Raw genomic sequence first — 23963 nt, 5'->3', positions numbered from 1 at the left:
AAAGATTGTTATGCCTGGCATTTAATTGCCTTGTAAGTGAGGAGCACCGGTAGCAGCTTCTCATTGTTTCGATGTCTCTTCGGTCTTCGGTCTTCGGTCGTCGGTCTGCTGTTTTCGCTTCGATTCTCGCGTTGCACGCATTTCACAGGCCACAGGGAGACAGAGACGGAGACGGAGACACACAAAGCTGCAACACAAAACAGTGGCTGCAACAACAGCAACAGGCAGCAACAACAAATGGCATATCTGTCGGGTGTGTTCTGTGTTCTGTTCGATATAAAAGATATCGAGTATCGACGACTACTTTGGCTACTGATTTTTGCACCTGTTTAAATGCTTTCGATATTTGTGATCCCATTGATAATGGCCTGGACATAAAACTAGGATGCCATTTAACCGAACGAACCGCATGCCCCGAATGTTGGCCCCTGCCCCCCAGCCCCCTGCCCCCCCGAGCAGAGGCTTGATTGCGGAAATGAGTCGAAAGCGATTCCAGCGAAAGAGCGAAGTGGAGCCACTGCCACTGCCACATTTATTGGCACATTACCAAGGCACGCATCGAGGCACGGACCAGCAACTTGCAACAGTAGCAGGCAGCGGCAGTCAGCGGCAGTCAGCGGCAGGCAGCAGCTCTTAAACTCTAAATTATATATAAAGCACATGTCACGGGGCACATCCCTGCATACAAATGATGGCCAAATGATGGATTGGCCAACTTCTAGACAAGGCCCAGAGCAGACACCACAACGCAATGGCTAAGGGCGCGGCTCGCCAGTCAGTCGGTTGGGGCTTTGGAGGGCTTTGGAGGGCTTTGGAGGGTCCATAAATATGTCATTCGAGGCCCGGCTTTCGTCGAAGTTTGAACTGATTTCGGACCGTGCTCCCTTCCGCGAGTAGAGTATCTCGGAGTTTGTCAACTGCGGCTCTGCGGATTTGCGGATCTGCGGCTTGAATTATGCAAATGAGTTTTACCTTGTGGCATTACCAGAGTGCAGAGAGCAATTGCAATTGCCAAAGAGGGAGAAGGAGAGGGAGAGACAAGGCTAGGCTGGCCAGCACTTGCCCCAATGTATCTCAAGCAGCACTAACAGCAACAACAAATGCACAGACACAACAGACATGATGCACTCTTGGACCATGGTCAATAAAGAGACGAGGCCCGTCCGAGGAGACTGAGAACCAGAACAAGAACCCCTTTGATCTGCAGCCGCCTCCGAAAGCGGGGCCATTCATTGAAGTCGATTCTCTGACACCTCTGCCCGACGTCGGAGACCGCGTCCGACTCTGACTCTGACTCTGACGTCCACTGACTCCACTCTCAAATGGTCTAAAAGGCCGCGGCCATTAGCCAATATAACAGCCACGCAACGCGATGGAACGCAACGCAACGGAACGTTTTGTATTTTATCATGTCTACAAAAGTCAAAAAGCCATATTACATCATAGCCAAATGGCAGGTCTCTGGTAGATGAGATGGAGATGGGGATGGCGATGGAGATGAGAGATGAGAGATGCCTCTCAGATGCGATGCAGATGGAAATGCAGTTGGGATTGTGGTCGGTGGTCGGGGGTTCGTGCCTAAGTGGCCTTTTGGGAAAAGTGTTCTAATAACAAGCCAAAAGGAGATGGAAAACTGTTTGCATTTGTCAAATACTCGCCCCGAAAAGGGTTTCTCCTCACAACTGACCGCCGAAGCCGCCGTTGCCGCCGAAGCCGCCAGAGATCGATCGGAGATGGGGGCGTGAGGGCGATCGTGACTAACGTGAAATCTGCAGGAATACTGAGGATCGACTCGGGGAAAACTCTTTTCTCTCTCTCTGTGTGTGTGTGTGTGTGTGTGCTCTTGTCACGAGCTCCTCTGTCCTCCGCATCCTTTTTTTTTTCAAAATGTGTGTCCGGGCAAACAATGCAACACCCAGGAAGAGAGACAGAGAGATAGAGAGACCTCTAGAGCCGTTCTAATAAGCCGACCTCTGGGCCAGCGATCATGTTGTGCAAACAGGCTGCTTAGGAGAGCAAAGGCCCATCCCAACCCGCCTAACAAGGCCATGAAAGGAGTTCATTGTGCGTCTCGTCGTTCGTCGGTCACTCTTTGAGTGTCATAAAACTGGTCAAAAGAGACGCGAACGCGAACGCTAAAGAACTTAAAAGCCAGCAAACAAAACGATGCGATGCGATGCGATGGAATGGGATAGAATGGAATGGGATGCCCTGCTCTGCATTCTCTGGGCTGTGTTGGCCGTGTGCTGCCCAGCTAGAGCAGTTAATTAGAATGTGAGGATAGTGTGGATGGTGTGGATAGTGGAGGATGCTGTGGGACGCTTCCCTTTCAACAGGTATCCCAACCCCCCCCCCCCCACTCCACAGTCCACACTCCATTCCACCATCGATGGATGGATGGTTGGATGGCTGGCTGGATGGATGGATGGTGTGAGAGAAGTGCGCTAGACAAACAAGCTGGAACCGAAAGGCGGCTTGATTGAGTGGCTTGCATATCGTATGCAGAAGGAAGGCACACGAAAAACTCTCTGTATGGAAAATCAAATCAAGTCACCAGCCGCCATGTGCCCATGTGCCCCTGAGCCATGGATCCACGGAGTTATGGAGTCACGTCAGACTCGAGCTCATGGGGGCCCACCTCCTCAATGGCTGGCAGAGCCAAAGCCTTGGCAATATTTACCAAATGTCAATGCAAAAACGTAGAAGGTGCAATGCCCAAGAGTTGTGAAGAAATACGAGGAAAATAACGTAAACCAGGGAAAAGGGCAAGGGAAAACCCGATCATCGACAGCAAAACGAACAGAAAATGCCCTGCAAGTAGGTGGAATCCAAATCCATTGGTAAATGGCACTTTCCATCCATCTGGGAGTTTGTCACAGACCCAACGACTCGCACGAGGGTATCGTTGGGCCTTTTTCGAGAGTATAAATATCACTAAACACAGGCGCAAACGATCGCGCACGTTTGGTAATGGATCACACGATCTTTTCTGCAAAAAAGAAGACTCGAGCCAAGTGCATGGCCATGGCCTGCCTGTGGCTCTGCCTCCGAGGAGTCTCTCTGACTCTCGGCCTGACTCTGGGTCTTTGCTCGGGGGTCTGGGTCTCGGTCTGGGTCTGGGTCTGGGTCTTTGGTCTGGCAACTAAAATGACATTGACAGTGACACTGCTCCAGCAGCAACTGCAGCAGCCCAAGCGATTGAGTGTGGAGTGCAGAGTGTGGAGCTTCCATTCGGAGCAAGCTCTGGGTTTTGGGTTAATACGTGCACTAAGCATATCAGTTAACCATACAATAACCGAGAGACCGGAGACCGGCGAGACCGGGGCCTGGAGAGGGGAGACCGTGGTTCGGAGACCAGAGACCACAGACCGAACCGTTCGCATAAGTGTTGCGAGCTGCTGAAGAAGCTTTAAGTGTCAGCTCAGGTGATTGCTGGCTGCTGAAGTGGAAGCTGAAGCTGAAGCTGGATGCTGGATGCTGTGGATAGAACGAGAACAGGAACGAGGGCCGGGCTGGGTCGCACACGTTGCAATCGGAGCACAGAGGAGAGCCACGGCCACAGCTCTAGAGCCACATAGAAGAGATCTGTCCTAATGATGTCAACCCTTTCCACCACATGGACGCAGGAGGGGATTTTTCAGCTGGACAGCTGGCTTTGCCCCATTAGACTAATTTAACGAGCTGTAACATAAATTCTCCATCCATCCATCGATGAAAAGGGAGGAGAAGGAGCCGAAGGATGAGGAGTATGAGGAGACTGAGGAGGAGGAGCAGCTCCTGCTGCGGTGGTCGATCTACTGATCGCTGGATCGTGGGTTTTCCCACTAAAAAAAGAAGAAATTTTTGTGACTTTTTGACTTCTTTACGAGCTATCAAAATCACTTGTGAGAGCGGCCAGAGCGGCCAGAGCGGAGGGAGGCCTGCGTGAGGCCTTTAAATCTAATTTCGTTTTTCAAAAAAATAAATAAGGGTAACAAGATAAGACAAGGCACTAAAAACCAGCAACAACAGCAACAGCAGCAACAACAACCAATAATCAGGCAACCAGATACAGGGCCCATGAGCCCGATAAGGATCTCCTCTCCTCTCCTCTCGGGCCAGGCCCGAACAGAACAGAACAGACCACAATCGAGAGTTGATTTTTGTTCAGAGCTGGAGAGTGTGGTGTGGCGATGGAGTTCGTTAGGCGTTTTGTCCTCGTAAATGTTTGAGGTGCTGGATGCACAAATTAATATTGTGGATTGCGGTGTGCGGTGTGCGGTGTACGGTGTGCGGTCTCCTCTCCTCCGTATTCGCTGTCGGGGGCCAAACACACACAGCACACACCGTAAGCGAAGACAAAAGGACATCATCAAGCAACCAAAACAGAACAATGGGCAAATTTGTCGTAAAGAAGCAGCCACAGAGATCGGGGCCCCAGAGAGAAAGTCCACGAAAGGATTTATGCAGCTGTAACAGTGTCTGGTTCTCGGTTTCTCGGGTTCTCTGGTTCTCTGGTTCTTGGGGTTAGGTCATCCCGATCATTACGATGATCGGGATGGCGATGATGAAGGAGGCAGAGGAGGGCGCGGAGGACGCGGAGGATGCGGAGGATGGTGCTGCTTTATCGTTGGCATGCGTATGCCTGACCTGTAAGTTCACTGGACACGCATGCGCCTCTGAAGTGCACAAGAAAGACCTGCAAATGGCCATGGATCGACCCACAGATTACCCTAGAACTAGCAGTGTTGAATGAATGTTTTCTGCTTGGGTTTAGGGGAAACATTTCAAGGCATATCTTTGCCATGTTTTGGGGGGGGAATGCCAAGGCAAGGGCCATCCATCAGTCGACACTCTCCCACTGATATACCCATTCCGAATGCACACACAGGAATATCCGAATGAACGAATGAACGAAACAGATACCGGAGAACCACAAGAGAGACGACCAGACCGGATCAGGTCGTACCTTAATCGCAGCACTTTAATCGACACGCAAAGTTCGTTTAAGTTAAATAAACGTTTAAACGAGAACACGGCGCGCGAGAGAAGGGCAAGGGGAATGGCAAGGGGAATGGCAAGGGGAATGGCGATGGGGCATGGGGCATGGGGCAAGGCAATGGGAATGGGAATGGGAATGAGCCGCAACAAAAGGCCAACACAGAACAAGCGAACGGCATGCGCTACACGCAGAACTTGTCCAGGGAGAGACCCCAGAGAGAGGGAGACTCGGAGGAGTCCAAGAAGGGCCCCCAAATGGACGAGGCCTCCGCAAATGCGTGCCCCGGCTGGGTGTGTACGAAATGTTTAAATTAAGGTGCATATCAAGTGCACCAGATCACTAATTACCAGCGCCAGCTACGGACCAGAGCCTCGACTCGAGGAATCCCTTTTGGCGTCCACCAGCTTTCGGATCTCGTGTGAGCCAAGCGCCTCCAGAGAGAGAGAGGGGTTAAAGGTGGCTGTGTGGCTGTGGCGGCAGGAATCGAAAATCAATAAAGATGAGACCCAGATATTGGCGGGAATGCCATGTGCTATGTGATTTGCTCTGTTGTTGCTTTCGAGCGGCTTTCGAGTGGCTTTCGAGCGGCCTTAAGTGGGTTAATGTCTTGCTGGAAGAACAATGGAATTGTCCGTCAACCGATGGATACTTGGGATATCTTTTGGGTATAACAAATGCACGTAAGATGGCTGCTGGGAGAGCGGGAGTAGAACCCTTTCCTAGCTCTAATGATCTCCCATTCGCTTGACACATGCCATAGTTTGTTTTGACTATTTGCCAGTGATTTGTGGAGTCGAGAAGTCTCTCGAAGTAATTAAGGCCGCTACCGGACAGAGATAGGAGCTGGAAGCTGGCGATGGGGAGATGGGGATGGGGACATGGGGATGGGGCGATGGGGATGGGGCGATGGGGAGATGGGGATGACGTCTTGCCTTTCAGCGAACAAATTTCATGCAAATTTTTGCATAAACATGTTTCCATTATAATGTGTCAATAATAATATTTGCCATTATATTTCTACGAGTCTTTCAATGTGGTACGAGCCGTATATTGTTTCTTCCATTCCATTGTCAGTTCTTAAAATGCAAATTTCGAATGCCACTCCAAGGGGGGGGCCTGCAATTATTTAATTTAATAAACATGTTCTTACGTCTCCTCTGTGGGAGATATACGATATATGCTTTGCATGCATTCATTTGAAAGCTGAAAGAACATTAGCATTAGCATTGCGAACGGTGATAAATAATTAAAAAGCGAATGCTGCTGCCGTTGCTGCCGTTGCTGTTGCAGGTGCTTCGACTCTTGAACTATTTTTAAAGATGTGCTCAGTCGCCGTCCAAGTCTGTTGTCTTTGTCTCTAGACTTCGCCTCGGAACTCCTCTATTAGTAATGCACCTCACAGACAGCCACAGACGGCCACAGACACATCGAATCACCGCTTGGATCTCCTCTCACCCATCCATAAAGCATCTCTGGAAAGCGTTCTTCATGGGCTCTTGGCGCCATCCACGAGCATCGCTGGTAATATGATCCTCTAGCCCGCTTGTCTGCCAGCCATTGGGCCATCGATGTGGCGCCTGGCCATCGGCCCGCCTGCCTTTTTGACAGTCAATAAAATTTTGAAATGTTATACTTTTTGTTTCGATCGAAACCCCTCCCCCCCACACTACGGTTTTCTCTTTTTCGTTTGTCTAAATGGCTTTTTGATTGGAGAGAGATTGGGGGCCGATCGCGATGATGAGACAAATGAACCACTTTTTCAGCCACAGACAGACAGGTGGGGGAGCCCACAGCTCAGAGACCAGGGAACGGGGCGCCACAGATACGAATGATACTTGACGAATGATATCGATACGAGTGTAGCCCTGAAATCGGACTTAGCCCCGGATGGGGGCTTGGTCCAGAGACTTTTATTACATTTGATGGCTCAAAGACCAAAACCAAAGACTTGGACAACGAACTTGAATGTAAGATGCGAGATTTTTAAATGGTCTGTGATCCAAATAGACGAAGATTCTGGGCATATCCTCTCTGTCCCTCGATTCGGGATAATGTCACCTATCTCAAGCATAAATCCTTCACATTTATAGCCCCATTTCGTTGATTTGGAAAAGTTTAATGCCCGCTTTGCCTGGGGCCTAAAACATTTTTATTTATTTATTTTCCTTCAGTTTTTGTTTACTATGACTGTTTAATAAACTATAAAAATAAATTTAGAAACAATGACGACAAAACACACGTCGGAATGTGGATCGTCGGCGGTTGAACGCACAATGGCGTGCGCTGCCTGCCTCCGCCTCCGCCTCCGCCCCCAGACCTGGTGGTGCCCCATTATGCATATTGATGATATGTGCCTGCTCCCCCCCTGGACTGTTTTGGATGGTTTATTGTCATCCGTTAAGGCGTCAACATTTCTGACATGGCCCGAAGAGCAGAGAGTCGGTTTAATGCGCCCGATTTTGCATCCAAGACATCCCAGAGATACACCCAACTCCGAGAGAGTCCTGGGCCTAGCTGCGCGTTGCCTCATTCATCATTCAACGCCGGATTGGATCCACTTAACGGGGCAGTCGGGTCCGTCGGGCCATAAACAAAGTTTTGGGCCCTGCTTCTGGCTGTGGCTCTGCCGCTCTGCCACTGACGGTGACTCCCTAATTAAGTGATTAAAATTCTGGCCATCAACGAGGCGTATGACTTTTGTATGTGTTAATATAAAGTTTATTATTTGAAGCAGCACGTGGTCGGGTGGTCGGTCGTCCGCCAGTTCTCTGCTCTGCTCTAGGGATGGCCAAGCCGACACCGACATCGACGCCGACACCGACCCGACCCATAGGCCTAATGCTCATGACCACAGCATATCAAATAGTAGAAGGCCCCGGCCGTAGAGGCGGACGACAAATATCTGTGCGTAACATTTGTGGCATTTATAATTTACAGCAATCCATCGATTGCAATGGACAGCGGACATCGGACAGGGGGACAGCCACAAAGGCAGGCACTTAACGGCCTGCTATATCGGTTTTATTATCGGCCATCGGGCATCGGTCGATCCCTCGATCGACTTGCAGCAAAATGTTGATTGAATTTATGCCAAAGCATTCGCTTGCGGCTTGGTGTTGCCACTGACAGACAGGCCACGCCCCTGTTTTTGGCCCGTGTTTAGAGTAAAGACACCGCTCGATCGGTCGCTCGATCAGATATATGTATGTATGTTTGGAGTAGAACTGATATTGAAACAAGAATGGTGGCTGAATACCAAAGTAATTTATTAGCTTTGATCCTAAGAATGTGCGGTGGCCAAAGCACAGACTCGGCTGCAGATACATCCGATAGATAGCCATGGACAGGGGCCTGACAGCCATACATATACTATATCGAAAAGGGGCATCGAAAGTTCTCCTCTTGGGTGCTACGACAACATCTTAATTATGAGACGAGCATTGTCCATAGAAAGATGTGTTTTTGTTCAGAATTCGAACTGTATCTAAGATGCCAAGGAGAGGCGTATCTATAGATACTTTTAATGGAACTTATACCACTTTTCCTGCGCCCCCCAAAATAAATGTGAAACAAATTTCTGTGTAAATTTTCATAATAATTTTTATTTCTTTCTTTTGCATAAATTTAAAAGCCAATCTATATAGACATGTGTGTATGTATATAGTAACTAAGACTACAAATTACAATAATAATTAATAGAAAAAAAAAGATTACTTAGCACAAATTAAGATCGAGCCTTAAGGTTGACAAATTTCTATGTACAAATTTCTAGCGGTTTGTTTTTTTTTTCAGGGTGGGATTTTTCACTACTTTTGCGCACGATTTTTTGTTGTTTTTGGAATGCAATGGAGTGGAGAATGGATTGGATTGGATGATATCTATGCATATCTTATCTATCTATAACTCTTATATGCTATTAAAAAAAAAAAATGAAGATACAAAGATACAATATATACAATTTCTGTTCGTGTGGTGGGAATCGGGGGGGGACAGGGGACGGGGGACGGGGGGGTGGTACTTTTGCTCTTTCTGTAAAAATAATTTTTGGATTTGAGCTCTCAATAGGTGTACGTGTACGTGTGTGTGTGTGTGAGAGAGAGAGTGCGATGCAACTATCTGGCTGTCTCTTTCCAGCAAACCAGTCTATCGCCATCCCTGTCTCTCTGTCTCTCGTGTGTGCGAGTGAGGCCCGCAAATGAAATTAACATTTAACAAAAAAAAAAATACACTAAAAAATCAACAACAAGTGGTTGGGGGGTTGGGGGGGAGGGAGGGAGAGGGTTACTGGAGCTCCTCCCACCGTGCTCTATCGATCCAACGATCCAGCGATCCGCTTAGACGCACACAAAGATACCCCGCATCGCACTGGCCGCATTGTGGGCCACCGCAAAGCCGCTGCGTGCCGCCGCTGTGGCTGCCCCAAAGGGAGACGACACCACCGCCTCCTGGCCGCCGCCCAGCTTCTGCCGCTTGACGGCCTCGTGGTCGGACGAGGAGGAGGAGGAGGTGTTGGTGGCGATGGAGCTGCTGCTGCTGCTGGCGGTGCTGCACTCGGCCTCCAGCTGGTAGAACTTGCGGCGCGGCGCCTGCTCCTGCTCGTCCTGCAGGCTGCAGGCGTCGCTGTCGTTGAAGCTGTGCACGGAGCTGCGCGACGTCTTCATGCTGAGGTCCATGGGTCCGTCCTGGGCAGCTGCTGCTGGGACAGCGGGCTGCTCCTGCTGCTGCTGATGCTGCTGATGGTGCACTGCGGTCTCTCCGCCGATGGAGCAGACGGAGACGGGCGACAGGGACTGCATTTTGGCGGCAAAGCTGAGGGGGCTGCTGCTCTGCGACTTGCCCATGGGAATGGGGCTGGAGTGGTGCGACGAGTGGTGGCTCACCGACAGCTGGGCGGTGGGGGTGGCCCGGATGGCGATTGGGTGGTGCATCGTCTGGCTGTGGTGGCTCTGATGGCTCTGCTGGCTCTGGTGGCTCTGCTGGCTGTGGTGGCTGTGCTGGCTGTGGTGGCTCTGGTGGCTGTGCACGGACTGGACATCCTCCTCCTGCAGGCACACATCGATGGGCGTCTGAGGGCGAACGGGGGCTGGGGGCGAGGGCACTGCCGCCACACTGGGCGGTGTATAGCGGCTGTGCGACTCCACCGATCCGGCCGAGTCGACGCTCTGGCGGTGCTTGTACATCTCCTGGCGGTAGGCGGCATCCGCGGCCGCTGCAGCCGCCGCGCTGGCGTGGTAGCCGGGGAAGAGCAGATGGGGGGGCAGCTGGAAGGCCGACTGGGGGGTGGCCATCATGCTGAAGAAGGGCAGGGCTGCTGCGGCAGCGGCATCGGCCGGATGGCGGGCGCCGAAGGGCTCGCCCAGGTAGCTGGGGTACCCGAGCAGGGGCATGTGTGGGTGGCGCTGCTGCTGCTGCTGGGCCTGCTGCTGCTGCTGGTGCTGCTGGTGCTGGTGGTGCAGATGGGCGGCGGCTGCGGCCATGTCCCCGAATCCGGGGGTGTGCGGGGAGCCCACGGGCGAGGAGGTGACTCCGCCAGCGGACTGGACCTTGCCGGCCGCGGCGGCCGCCTGCTCGTGCTCCTGCAGCAGGCAGTGGATCTTGAACCAGTTGGAGCGGCGGCCGTACCGCGAGCCGCCCTTGGACATGCCCACGTTGTAGCACTTGCGGAGGCGGCAGGCCTTGCAGGTGGTGCGGTTCTTCTTGTCAATGACGCACTTGCCGTCGTTCTTGCACTCGCTGATGGTGCTGATGTTGTTGTACGATCTGCCGAAGAACGACTGCGGGGAGAGAGAGAGGGAGAGAGGAGATGCGGATGGTGTTCGGTTAGTGGTGGCCTCGACAGGGAGTTTGGCGGCAGGAAGAGCAATTCATTCACTTTTGTCGCTCGATAGGCACTTACCTTGCAGCCCTCGCAGGTGAAGGCGCCAAAATGGAAGCCAGCCGCCGGTTCGCCGCACACTTTGCATGTCTGGTTCATCTGCAATTAGGAGAGAGCGTAAGGGTTCTGCGTTAGTAAGGGTTTAATCCACTGGTAATCCACATTGAGGTCGCTCTCCGAACAGAACACTAACCAAGTTGAACACCATCTTGCCAGGGGTTCTCTGTACTCGGTTCTCGTTAAATCTTCGTTTATTTTGTGTTCTCTGAGAGAGAGAGGATGCTGCTGCTGCGATCTGTTCGTTTGGGATGCTGCTAAGCAACTGATGCCCTCTCTTCACGGCGCAGGACATTTATAGTACAGAAAACGATCACAGCCGAGCCGAGCCGAGTCGAGTCGATCCGTTCGGATGCGATCCTCGAAGGCACCGAATGGCATTTTTTTACGACAGGCAAAAAACTTAAGCTGCCGGATTATGCAACCCTATGCGTTCATCTTTCAGAGTTTTTCTTTTTTTTCATTTTTTCGCGCTGTTCGGCCATAAAACCCAGGTAGCAGGCGGCTTTTCCTCCCTCTCAGATACAGTATCTGTTTTTATTTTTTTATAGATGAAGTCATTACCGGGTCAGTACCGGGCCCTGTGCAATTTCCATTACGTTTCCCTTAAAAAAATGCAGCACTCCCCCGACGTCCAGACCTTGACGTCTGGCCATAAAAACACATTTCGCAAGTCAACAAAAAGAATGCCAAAAGAAGAAGAAAAAACGAAGATAAACCGAAAATATGAAAATTCTGTTCTGTGTGTGCCAAAAAAAAAAAAAAAACGAAGAAGGAAATGTGGAAAGGTTTTTCGCGCGAAACTGTAAAAAATCAAAGTAGTGCAGCGAAGAGATCATAAAAATCTGCTTTGCCGACGGCCGCGACCCGAGCACAAAGCACAGCAAAACAAAAACAACAAAAAAAACGTGAATTGAATTCGATTTCCATCTCTCTCTCGCACACACACTCTCTCCGTTCATTCCCAAAAGATCTGCAACTGTGAAAACTTACCTTTATTTTGTTGTTGTTGTGTTGCCTGGTTGCAGTTGTTGTTGCTGTTGCTGGATTTTTATTTGGCTCTGGAACGGTGTGTGCCTTTTATTATGACTTTTTAATTGCACGTGTGGGCGTAAGCACTTTTTTCCACTTTTTCGTTTTTCGTTTTTTTTTTGTTTTTCACTGAGATGAGTTTTTCCTTTTTGGATATTTCTCCGATTTGGTTTGGGTTAGCACTTTATCATGGGTTCAAAAAATACACACAACATTCGAGAATTCGAGAATTGGAGAATTCGACAACGATTTTCGAGAGGCACTCAACTCAACTCCACTACGTAACGCGCTCTGGTCTCTGGTCTACTCTTTCGGTGTGTAGTATCTCTGTAACTGACTCTTCGGGCCACTAGCTGCGACTGATTTCTGGCTTAAACCCGTCTCTGGCAAGAAGCATTTCTGTGTGTCGTGTCGCCCCTACTGGCCCAAACTCTTCAGCCTTATGTACACGCACACAGCCACAAAACGGAGCACACGGAGCACACTTTGATGAGCAGTGGAGTTTACCCGTTTCTCTCTCACTCGCTCTCTGATAAATCACGATCGCACAACCACCACAGCCACGCCACAGCCACACCACCAGCACAGCGCAAAGCGGAGATCGAGAGCGGAACATCCGGAGAGCAATCGAAACACGCACACACACACACACATATACAGTCGCGCTGGCTGGTCGATTGAGTGAAATGTTAAGCCGCTGTTCAGTCGCTGTTAAGCCACTGCTAAGCCACTGCTAAGGCTCTGCTGTTAGCTGCGGGCCCTGTGAATGAACCGTTTCTCTCTCCGCTCGCTCGCTCTCTCGCTCTCTCTCTCTCTGGTTTTGGTGGGAGCTCCATTTGCATTGCTCTGATATTATTCGTTATTCGGTTATTTATTAAAGAGACACTCCACTTCCACTCACACGCCACATGCTCCATGGCTAAGGGCGTCTGGAATTGTATCTCTCGCACTCACCGCACACTCACACACTCACACACGGGCAAAAGCTATTGACTTCATTTTTAACATGGGGCGGGGCCTTTCCGATCGCTCTGAAAATCGAAATGGTTGGAGGAGGCTTCGGACTCATGGATCATTGGTCATAAATGGCAAGGAAACTCCGTCGGGGGTTTACTTGGAGGAAACTACGTTCCATCTAGATTTTATAGTATATCCGCCCTATGAATCATCCATCGGAACCGCTTTTCCCCCATCAAATACCCAATGGAATAATGAATATCCCCTTTTTACTACATTTCCCAGATGATCCCCTTTTTTGGCCATTTAAAATACCCAATAAACCCTTAATAACATACTAATTCAATATTTGGCCACAAATAAAGTCAATTTTCAGCTTCATTTCCTATTTTCTGCATACAAAAGAACCTTATGGTAGCACTTAACTCTTTTTATGAGAGCCAAAAAGGAAGTTAAAGGGCTACCTGTTCCACCGCACTGGCTAACCCTTTTATGAAGCCTTCTTCTCCCTTTCCTTTGTGTGTGTGTTAACCCTTTTATGGAACTGCATTGTCCCCGGAAAGGGTTCTGTTCTCCGAGTGGGAGAGAGCCTTGACTTTATAATTTACCAATTTATAGCTTGCGAGTATCCGATGTTTTCCGATGCCATGCTGCGGCTCTGTATCTCTCGATCTGGCCACATCCGAAGTACATATTTTGTGATGTAAAAAAGCATCGTTAGGATATGGTTATGGATATGGATATGGATTCCGGGAAGACTCCTTAGTTTAGTTTCGGTTGCATCAGCCGAAGGCGGAGGCTCTTCCAAGTAAAAAAAAGTGCCAACAAAGGCTTGCAAAAAAGTCACATCTAGAACCCTGTTCTCCCTCTCTCTCTCTCTCTCTTTCGCACATTCCTAAGGACCTTTCCAGCGTGTTTTTTTTTCTAATCGATTCAATTTTATTGACTCTCTGCCCGGTTCTGGCTCTGTCTGTTTTTCTCACACACCATAAAAAAACGAAGCCGCGTTTGCGAAAATTCTGTTAAAAATATAAAAAACACAAACGTTTTCGCGAATTTCCGCAAATGGGTAATTTTCCCCGAGTAATTAGTTAGCCCGAAAGGAGGGAGAGGCAAAGGAGGGGCATAAAACGACAGAAAGAAGCGAAAAAAAAATAAGGACAATGTGACTTTAATCCTGTTTAATCCCCTGGCTTAAGTTTTTTGCCGCTTTCAGCCGTTGGTCGTTGGTCGAGACAGAGAGAGTGCGAGAGAGAGATGGAGAGTGCGCAACAAAAAACCAGCCGCGGGAGTACGTACTCTGGAGACGACGAGTTGAGTGTCGCGTCGGCGGACACGGACACGGCCACGGCCAGGGGCATCATCATAATTATGATCCTAGGATAATCTGCAGCTTAGGTAAGCTGATCCCGCGATTAGGTAACGAAATCGCGAGCTTAGGTAGCCACAAGAATTGCCCTAAAAAAGTGACCAAAACCGAAATCCGGAGACGGCCCGATGTCTCCGCTCGGCTGGCATGACAGACGCTCGGTCCGGGCCCGGGGCGGAGTCATAAAGTCAGGCGACCGGCCTGGCCTGGCCCGCCCTGCCCTGGCCTGGCCTGGTCGTAACCATAAAAAGTCGAGCAGCAGTTGCCCGTAACCCGCGCCAAAACAGAGCACACTTTTTTAAGTGGAAAAGGGATAAAACCGCTTGTATGTACATATGTTGAGACCTTGAGACTGGTCCTAGGGCCCTCGTCGAGGACCTCTCATATAAAAAAGTCAATTGCTCCGCGGAGTTGCGTAAAAAATGACTTTCCGGGGAAAAGAGCGTCAAGGTCGCGGCACACGCGAACGCACACGGCATCCCGGCTGCAAGGAGGCTGCTAAAAAACGCTCACTGGCTAAAAAACGCAATAAAATAAAGCGTAACACACACACACACGCACACGCACACAAATTTGCGTTGACTTTTTGACTTTTCAACTTTGTTTAATTGCCCAAAAGTCGTAAAAAAAACAAAAAAAAAACGAAAAATAACTGACGGAAACGTTGGCAGCCAGACAGCTACTAAATTATGGCAGGTAGCCCCACTAGGAATAGAGCCAAAGCCCCCCCACACCCCCCCTCCCGCTGGCTATCAGGCCTGAAAATGTCAGAGAAGTCGAGACGTTCCGTTTCGAATTTACATAGATTTGATTGCATCATTTTGGCCAAATGACTGTATAACCAGCACATATCAATCACCCTCGGAGATCGGGGATCGGTGATCGGTGATCAGAGACAGGCCCAGAGTCGAGAGTCGACACTCGTGTTCGCTCTCAAAACTAATTTGCATATTTTTGATTTAACAGCTCGGACTTAGCTTAGTCGGAAACAACAGCCGAAACCGAGAAGCAAAAACAAAAACCAGCCTAAACATTTTGTTTTTGCCAGCAACAACCCCAACCCCAACCCTTACTCCTACCCCCACCCCTTCGCTATTGTTATTGTTATTGTAATTATGTGTGAAAAATTAACATTTTGTCGATAGTATCCCTACAACAAGCTGGTCTTTGGTCCGTCAGATTAAGCCACGAATTCATCTTATTCTGTTCAAAGCTGAATGCTTGAATGGCCAATGGCCAATGGCCATTACAATTAGTAAATTGATGGCTTACAAGCCACAGATTTGGGCATAATACTTCAGATAAACCAATGAATCACATCACATCACACATCGCATCGGAGATCGCCTTTGAGTTCCAGCCTGTTTGAGATGTATTCATTATATTCGATGACTATTCAAGTTTCTTTTGAAACGAATACGAATACGAGTACTCGTTGTAAAAATAGCTTTTGAAGCAGAAGGAGGAGGAGCCACCATATAACAAAAATAAAGGCGGAAAATATTTATTGTTTACCACAGATTTTCCATCAGATACTAAATGCTTGGATCTATTATTATCTGGTCTTGTTTAGGATGTCTGTGGAATGTCTTCTTGAAATTGAAAGGAATGGAATGGAATGCTTCTCTATTCTGTACTCTCCATTCTTGTCTCTAGAGAGAGTTTCATTTTCTCATTGGTATTTTGAAGGAATTTTAAGGTCAGGCTTCCAAAACCAAACGCAAAAAATCGTCTGTTATTTGCGAAAAATTAGAAATTCATTTACTGGAAGGAAGGCGCAAAGGGGGGGAGGGGGAAGGGGGTTGCGAGAGCGAGAGAAAAGTCAATAAAACTTGTTTCGCTAATTTCTCATGGCACATGGGAGAGAGAAGGAGCGAAGGAGATAGCAGATAGAGATAGAGAGTCCTCTGCTGTATAGTATTTCGGTCTTTGATATGTGGTCTGTTCGGTTCCATCTGACAAATGTCTTGTGTTTTAATTGTGTTTCGGTAATGTCTTCATTACCCCTTTTGGTGGTTCTCTGTCGGTCTCTCGGTCTCTCGGATTGAAACTCGTTCCATGCTTTAATGGGCTTAGAATTTGGAGATATGAATGTTTTTTCTTTGATATATGGGCAGCGTTTTATTGATTCTCGCTGCGGGATGGTATGGTATGGGATGGTATGGTATGGTATGGAGCGTACGTAGTTGGTTTATCAGTGGATCGATCGGACAATTGGTTATTGTATTGGAATTATGAAATTATGCAAATAAACCGAATACGAATTATGATCGAGGGCTGGAGATAAAAAACAAACAAAAAACAAAACAAAAAACACCGGGGTGGAAACGTTAAGACTTTTGGCAAATACTCGCCCAAAAGATTTATAATCGAGTGTGACAGCATAAATAATAATTACCCTACAATTATGACATTTGTTCGCGACTTTGTTCGGGGAATTATTCATATTTTCATATCATATTCCCCGAGACAGAGACAGCCATTAAGCCTTTGGGCCTTCGAAGTTCTCAGTGCTCAGTTCTGAGTTCTGATGGAGTTTCCAACGATTTAATGCCGTTCCAAGCGGCATTCCCACGGATCACACGGATCACACACAGATACCAGATACCACATACCAGATACCAGATACCAGATACCAGCTCGAAGATCGCTAACGATATGTTAATGTTGGCCCAAAGTACACGAGAGTACGAGGACGCGTACGAGTACCCACATGTTTAAGATTAGACTACACTGCTCTCCGTCGAGCACTGCGATTGGGATTGGTATTGGTGCTGGCGATGGTACTGGGACTGGTACTGGGATTGGCAAAACCCCCTAGCGGAAGTCGAAGCTGCGTTGCGGTTTCATTGCTGCTGCGCCGCCGCCGCCGCCGCCTGCTGCGGGGAAATGCAACAAATTTTCCAAAGCGTTTCGCGGTTTTTCACACACTCTGCTCTGCGCTGCACTCTGCTGATCTCAATTAAATCCGCCGCTGGACGCTCGAGCTGTGGACTCTCTGGACTTGTTTGATCAGAGAATCCTGGCTTTGGAATTTTCACAAAGATTGCACAAGTAACAGCAGAGGGAAAGGATCGCTGAACGCTGATCGCTGATCGGTGACCGCTGATCGCTGATCGGATGACTGACTGCCTGGGGCAAAACATGGTCACCTAATCCACGTCTAATGCTCGTTAATCTATCGCAAGGTAAGGCCACCGGCTAGCCACAAGTTAAGCTAACTGGGAAAAAACGCAGTCAATGGACAGCCTGCTGGGAAAGTCCCCGTCCTTCAGTGACGCGACCAACATCTTGTGCCGTGCCCAGAGAACGCTTACTGCGAACTGCTCAGAAGTGGGATCAGGGATCAGGGATCGCTCAGCTTAACCAATATGACTTTGGCAATACCCAAAGACCGGGGATATCATCGCATAGGGGAAGTATCCTCGGAGGAGAAGATCCCACTACCCATTACCCATTACGGAAGGGTCTTTGCTTCTCCATTAGAGGAAGTGATCCATCCCTCTTCCATATTCGATATATTCGATTGCTGTTCCTAGCAGTTTTAGCATTTCTGGCACGATCTTCTGGTCTATGATTCCCACAGAAATTTCATCAAGTGCAAGACCTCACATTTATTTCCTGGAAAGCATATTACTCGTATAAATATGATTTCACTTATCAATTTTAATGATCGCCTATGGTCGCTATAAAAATACTTGACCGGATGCGTCCCCAGTCCCCAGTCCCAGGCCCAAGCCCAAGCCCAAAGCCCCATTCGCCCACCCAATCCTCCCCTCACGCGTTGGGCAACAAGTGCAGTGCAGCAGGCAAAAGCAAACGCCCCCAAAAGCAGCGCCATCGTCATCGCTATAGCGCTGGTTGGGGCACTGAAAGAAAGAAAAACACTCAGTTATGCAAAGCGCATTTGTGCAACGATCGTCGGACCATTGACCATCGAACGAACGATCGTTTGGAATGGAATACGCCTTGGCATTCAGAACGCGCTGCATTTCCTGCCACTGCCCGTCGCCAGAGTCGCCAGGTCAAAAAACTCGCCCACACTTCATAGAGTAGAAGCAACCTCCAGTAAGGGAGTCCACTGAACGTGGCCAGTGCCCAGTGCTCGGTGCTCGGTGCCCAGTGCTCGATACTCCATTGGTAGTGCCAGAGTTCGTCTGTCTGTCTAACTGTTATAATGCTTAATTAATTGATGTGCCCTTTGGCCGATTTAAAATGCAGCACAGCAGTGCACGGATCGGCCATAAAGACGTCTGGCTGGCGCCGGTGGCCAGAATTTAGGGGTTTACCCTTTTCGATCCGATGCCAGACCCCCAGACCCTAGACCCCCAGACCCTAGACCCCCAGACCAGGGAGGACACTCCATTCATGCCGATCACTGTTCCATTTCCAATTAGTTGCACGTTCTTGGCTATGCTAATGACTGTGTGGCAAATGCATCGAATGTTCTTCTTCGGCGTGGATTTTTCCACCTTATCATGTCCTTCCGCCAGCTTTTGGCCGATCGTTGAGGCGGCTTTTGCAGCGGCGCTCTTTGAGTCGCCTGAGTCGCTGAAGTCTTTGGTTTTTTTTGACAAACTCACATGTCATTTGATTTTATGTTCACACGGGACAATTTATATGCTAATTTGCAGTAGGGGCCATCAAAGGAAAGGCGCGATCCGAGCCGTTGGACTGCCGGACGGTTGACGCTTGATGAAGGTGTTAGAAACGTAATTACGTTGCATTTAAATGCTCAATTAGTGCGCAGACAACGACAAACGACAAACGACAAAGGCCCACAGTCGGGGCTCCCTTTTGAGAAGATCCATCCTCCTCTCCGACCGTGAGGTTGATTGGTGGAACCGCGCGCATGTCACAAACGACGCGAAACGAACCGCAAACGATGTCGTTCCAGTTCCATCTGCAGCTCCACCTGCACCTCCACCTCCACCCACTGTGAAGTGTGGCTGCATAGCATCATGGCTAACTAGGAGGATGATGAAGGAGTTCCTTGGAAGTCTCTCAGCTCACTTTCTCCCACAATCGGAGGGGGGGAGGGGAGGGGGTCCCCAGATCCATTAGGACTCGACTCTCCTGCCTTTTCAGGTCACTTATGCACTCCCCGTATCTAAGCGGCACTACGGCTCCACGGCTAAGTGGATCTCGTGGTTCGGTTCGGCAAAAGCCTTTTGTCCTCCCTCTCCACCCTCCCCCTGCCCCCTCCCCCTCCGCGTTCCGATACCGTACACCGATTCGATTCGATCTCGCGGACTAAACTCCTAAATTATAATAAACGTGTAATCGTAATGTGTGCTTATGAACATAATCCGCGGGTGATTTCGCATGAATTAGCGATGCTAAATGTCAAATCGAAATGATATCAGTGCAGTTCAAAAGCATCGCCTCGACGTGGACGGTGGTCCACGGAGAGGAGACCGATCCCCGATCCCCGATCCACCAACCGGTCGCTGCCATAAAAAAAAATGCGAAAAGGAAAATCCAGAGCCACATCTGAGTCAGCGATTGATTCAAATGTGCAGGCGAACGCATTTCGCAAATGCCAAACACACATAAAATCCAGAGTTGACTCTCTAGAAATTGTCCATGGTCCATCGGATGGTGCCCAGTCCACTCTCTGGGGATGGGAATGGGAACGGGAACGAAAGACTTTTGCACTTGTTCTGGCAGCCGTGCGGGTAAATAAAAACCAAATTTGCATAGCATTTTGTACACCAGAGCAGCAGAGCAGCCGAACAGGGACCTGACAAACTGGGGCTGCTCCAGCAGGCAGGTGGGTACACCTCCTCGTCCACCTCCCCCTCCACCTCGTATCCCCTCCTAAGGAGTAACATTTTGATGATCGCGTCAGACTTTTACGACACACTTGGGTGCTATTTATGCGGTGCATCTATAACCGTCTTGGGTGGGATATCGAGCATTCCTCCACTGGACTCCACTCCACTCCACTCTCGCACTCATTAGCCTCTACACTGGTCCGCGTCGGGTCATAAATATATTGATTTGTGGCAGATGCACCAGCCAACCGCTAAGCAACAACTGGAGTAGACTCCAGTTTAATGAGCCCCTGGAATGGGAATGGGAATGGGGCCGGCAGGCCGGCAGGCAGGCAGGCAGGCAGGCAGGCACCCAAGGAAGTCCGAACCCAGTTGAACTTTGACTCGAGAGGATTGGCTCTGGTGTTTAATGGGCATCGCTGGTCGTCAGCGGAGAGAAATGCATAATAATGGTATGCAAATCTTGTGAAAGCGATCGCCGCAAATTGAAAATCATATTTGTCTTGCCCACCTCGAACGGTATTACAATCAAAATGTGGAACAAGTTCAATCGAAACGCCCTAAGGGGGGGAGCAACAGCCACAGAGGCAGTGGCAGGGGCAGGGGCAGGGAAAAGTACTAAAAATTCAACGCCAGTCAGGGCTGAGGCTGGGGCAGAGAGGCAGTCCTCGAGATCTGGCCAAAAACCGCACCCGCACCGCCAGGGCAGCAGCAACAGGCAGGCAGTGGGGCAGGCAGTGAGGCAGCAACCGAGGCACTCGTGATCATTGTTTGATGTCTGCTGGATTGTGCCCATGGATTTGTGGCCGTGTGGGTGTGGATGTGGCTCTGTTTCTCTGTGGGCTCGGGTGTCTGTAGGAGTTGAATGATCTTGTGCCACAGAGCGAGCAGCTTTCCCATGCCCCATGCCCCATGCCCCGAGAGACGGTAGACGGGCGACAGGAGACAGGCTCTCCCTCCATGCACTTACTTTCGGGGCAGTTTTTGGAGCACCCGAGCACCAAAACGATCAGCAATTAATGATCTCAGAAGTAGTTTATCTGCAGGCTGTCAAATCCCATATATATCCCACTGCCATTGCCACTGCCACTGCCACTGCCATTGCCAGTGCCACTGGCAGTGCCAGTGCCACAAAAGATCATCTTCCAAAAAGGAATTCCAAAGGTTTGTCAGCCTCTCGTTGGCCTCTTGGTCACCTGAGCTTCATTTGAACCCCTTTTAAACCCATTGCGCCCCCCATTCCCCCGTTCGACTGCCAACCCAAGCCCAGATCCGAGCCCAAACCCCAAGCCCAAACCCCAATGATAGCCACGATTCGATAAGTTTTTCTCACACACGAAACAATGAGCGAAACGGAGAGCACAGCCCGATGGAAAAATGGAAAGTCAGGGGCTCGCAGATCTCCGCAGAGATCGGCAGCGAGATGGCAAATATGTTATAGAAAATTGAGCACATACCGCAAATCGAGGAGGAGCGGAGAATCGGGGAATCGGAGAAGGAAAACCGCCGAAACATTTGCTCACTTTGATTTGTTTATTTCGATGCCACACGAAGCTGCCACGGATCGGCCCATTCCAATGGCTCCCCCCCCGGGCATCCCCTGGTACCTTGGTATCGGCTGTGCCTTTTCTTGGCCACAACTTGACCTTTCACTCGAATCCGAATCGGAATCCGCAGCTCCCTAGCTCCGATTTGCCGGAAGCGCTTCACCCAAAATATATCACCAAGCGAATATCTACAAAACGATGATTGGAGCACAGCTCCAGCCCCAGCTTCAGCTTCAGCTCCAGCTCTGGCCACAGATCCACACAACAATGAGAGGGCACAGCCACTCTGCCACACTGCCACTCTGGCACTCTGCCACACTGCCACATGGACGCGATGCGACTGGACATGGAGCGCAGTGCAACCTACGAGCATTTTTTGAAAATTTTCAAACAATATCTGTAAAAATAAAAACGCCCAATGCCGCCGACGCTGGCCATTGTTCGTCTTCGCCGCTGCCAATGTAATGCATTCGAGGTCCGAGAGTCCGAGAGTCCGATATAGTATACGTACCTCCGGGGCACTATTTCCTCGCCAACAATTGGCGAAGGAACCCTAGGAAGCCGAGACTTTGTTCGGGGATCGGCAACTTCGAACTTGGCGAGCGGCAGCCCACGAGGAGGGTCAAATGCGGTTGAACTAGTTAAATCATTTGAATAATCACCGGGCAATCGGAATCGGAATTGAATTTGGGTTGAATGGGAACGTCTAAATGTTTGTCTGTCCCCCCCTCTCGCAGACCACAGAAGGACAGAAGGTGACCCTGCAGACGGGGATGGCGATGGCGAGGGCTGGGCCTTGGTAAAGGATCATCTGGGCTGATGTTTCCCACATAAATATGCATCACTTTCCCCCCACTCTATCTAAATAGAGCAATCAGACATACCCATTTGTCACCCATTTGCTTGGACACTGCCTCGCCACTCACGGGCGATCGCTGCGATAAGATCAAAGTGAAATTCCAACAGATGATAGACAAGCTATGGCCTAACCATAAAATGCCATAAATTACTCTATTCGAAACGTATCGAATCGCATCGCAGAGAGAGGTATGGGTATGGCTATCCGATGCCAGCAATCTCCCCTCCCCGCGCTGCTGCTGCTGCATTTGAGGGGGCACCAACGTGCACTCCTTACAAATTATGTTTAATTAAAATTTCTGTATTAAATATGACACAATGCTCCGAATTCCAATGCGAAATGTCTACCCCAATGGACCGGGACTGGGGACTGGGGACTGTAATTATTATAGCACCCGTCTGTCGTCCATCGTCCATCGTCCATCCGCTCGCTCCATTCAACTGATTCGCGGAGACCGCATCCGAATCTCTCGAGTCGAGGGCAGCATTTATGATTTTATTTTATTTATAAAATGCCCAACCAATGATGATATTTACAATTTTTCCCCTGCGTTGCCTCTTTATATCATTTTTTTTCTCTCTTTCTCTGTTCTGTGCTGTTCTGTGATGTGATGTGCTGTGATGTGATGTGCTGTGATGTAGTTTTTTGTCCGCTTACATTTGTCGCATAGTTTGGATCTGTTCGGGTCTGGGAGCTGCCGTCCTCTGGCTTTGGCCCCTGGAGCAGGGCTCGAACGTTTCGCGCCCAGAGCAACAGCATCGAATGTCCATATCTGGTGTTATGACAAATGCTGTATGTAATTATTGCCTGTACGGGAGGAGTGCAGTATTCTGTGGCATTGATCGGAGGAGGCCTGCAGACGGACCTGCCCCGGCAAAAAGATATCAGAAATGTCGCATATTAATAACGCCCTTCCAATGGCGGCCAAGAGGCAGCCAGCCAGCCAGCCAGCCAGCCAGGCAGGACACGAAATACGTTTTGTGCCTTAATTAACCCTTTTTAAATTGGGCATAATTAGGGTGGTGCGTCGGCCACTGGCAGAAAAAGTAGACCTACTCTTGGGCCGAATGACCTTCTTCTTTGGGGGAGGGAAACGCCTCTAGTTTCTCCCGGTGTAGCCGCACATCCATCATCTCATCATTATATCATTCACATTCGTTAATATTTTTGAAATATTTTCGCGTAATTTCTTGATATCAATTTACACAGAGCCGCCCTTTAGACGTGGCCCATAATTATATCATTTCGATTGATCAATGCGCCCGTGCTCCCACCAGAGCTCCATGGGGCTGGCAGGGACAGCATGTATGTATAATTGGATGCCAGGCGTACCAGACGGGCCAAATACTGCAGTTCCGGGCAGTGTATGCCTCGGCAGCTCATTACCGAGGGCCCCAGTTAGAAGACTGGCAATCGGGGCAATCACAACGATCCCCATACCGCACGGACACAGGCACTGGCACTGGCACTGGCACTGGCACTGGTACTGGCACTGGCACAGCGGGTGTG

At 49.6% G+C, this 23963-nt stretch overlaps 1 protein-coding gene and 1 long non-coding RNA gene across 4 annotated transcripts in view; one reads left to right on the top strand and one right to left on the bottom strand.

Moving 5' to 3' along the window:
- Positions 1-23963, top strand: part of LOC117184708 (uncharacterized) — a 72095-nt gene that overhangs the window by 43752 nt on the left and 4380 nt on the right. The gene's annotated exons all lie outside the window — the stretch shown is intronic.
- On the bottom strand, positions 8610-12393 carry kni (knirps). Of its 2 annotated transcripts, none has more exons than XM_001352966.4 (3): positions 11907-12393; positions 10878-10955; positions 8610-10755 (listed from the first exon to the last, which is right to left on the bottom strand). In XM_001352966.4, exons 2-3 carry the CDS (start codon positions 10953-10955, stop codon positions 9316-9318), a joined length of 1518 nt encoding a protein of 505 aa, XP_001353002.4. In that variant the 5' UTR covers positions 11907-12393; the 3' UTR covers positions 8610-9315. The 2 variants fall into 2 exon arrangements, with proteins under 2 accessions (XP_001353002.4, XP_015044077.2); XM_015188591.2 differs by lacking the exon at positions 11907-12393 and adding an exon at positions 11050-11245.

The sequence above is a fragment of the Drosophila pseudoobscura genome, chromosome X (genome assembly GCF_009870125.1).
Source record: "Drosophila pseudoobscura strain MV-25-SWS-2005 chromosome X, UCI_Dpse_MV25, whole genome shotgun sequence".
Lineage (NCBI taxonomy): Eukaryota > Metazoa > Arthropoda > Insecta > Diptera > Drosophilidae > Drosophila > Drosophila pseudoobscura.
Note: the sequence above shows the minus strand (reverse complement) of the source record. Positions and strands in the feature narration are given on the sequence as shown.

Bases quoted from the DNA above. Each gene is read 5' to 3' on its own strand.
- kni (XM_015188591.2), bottom strand. From the start codon at position 11,208: ATGTCCTGCGCCGTGAAGAGAGGGCATCAGTTGCTTAGCAGCATCCCA. The intron at 10,956-11,049 runs GTTAGTGTTCTG...TCCTAATTGCAG, and splicing joins GCAAGATGGTGTTCAACTTG to ATGAACCAGACATGCAAAGT. The intron at 10,756-10,877 runs GTAAGTGCCTAT...CTCTCCCCGCAG, and splicing joins TCACCTGCGAGGGCTGCAAG to TCGTTCTTCGGCAGATCGTA.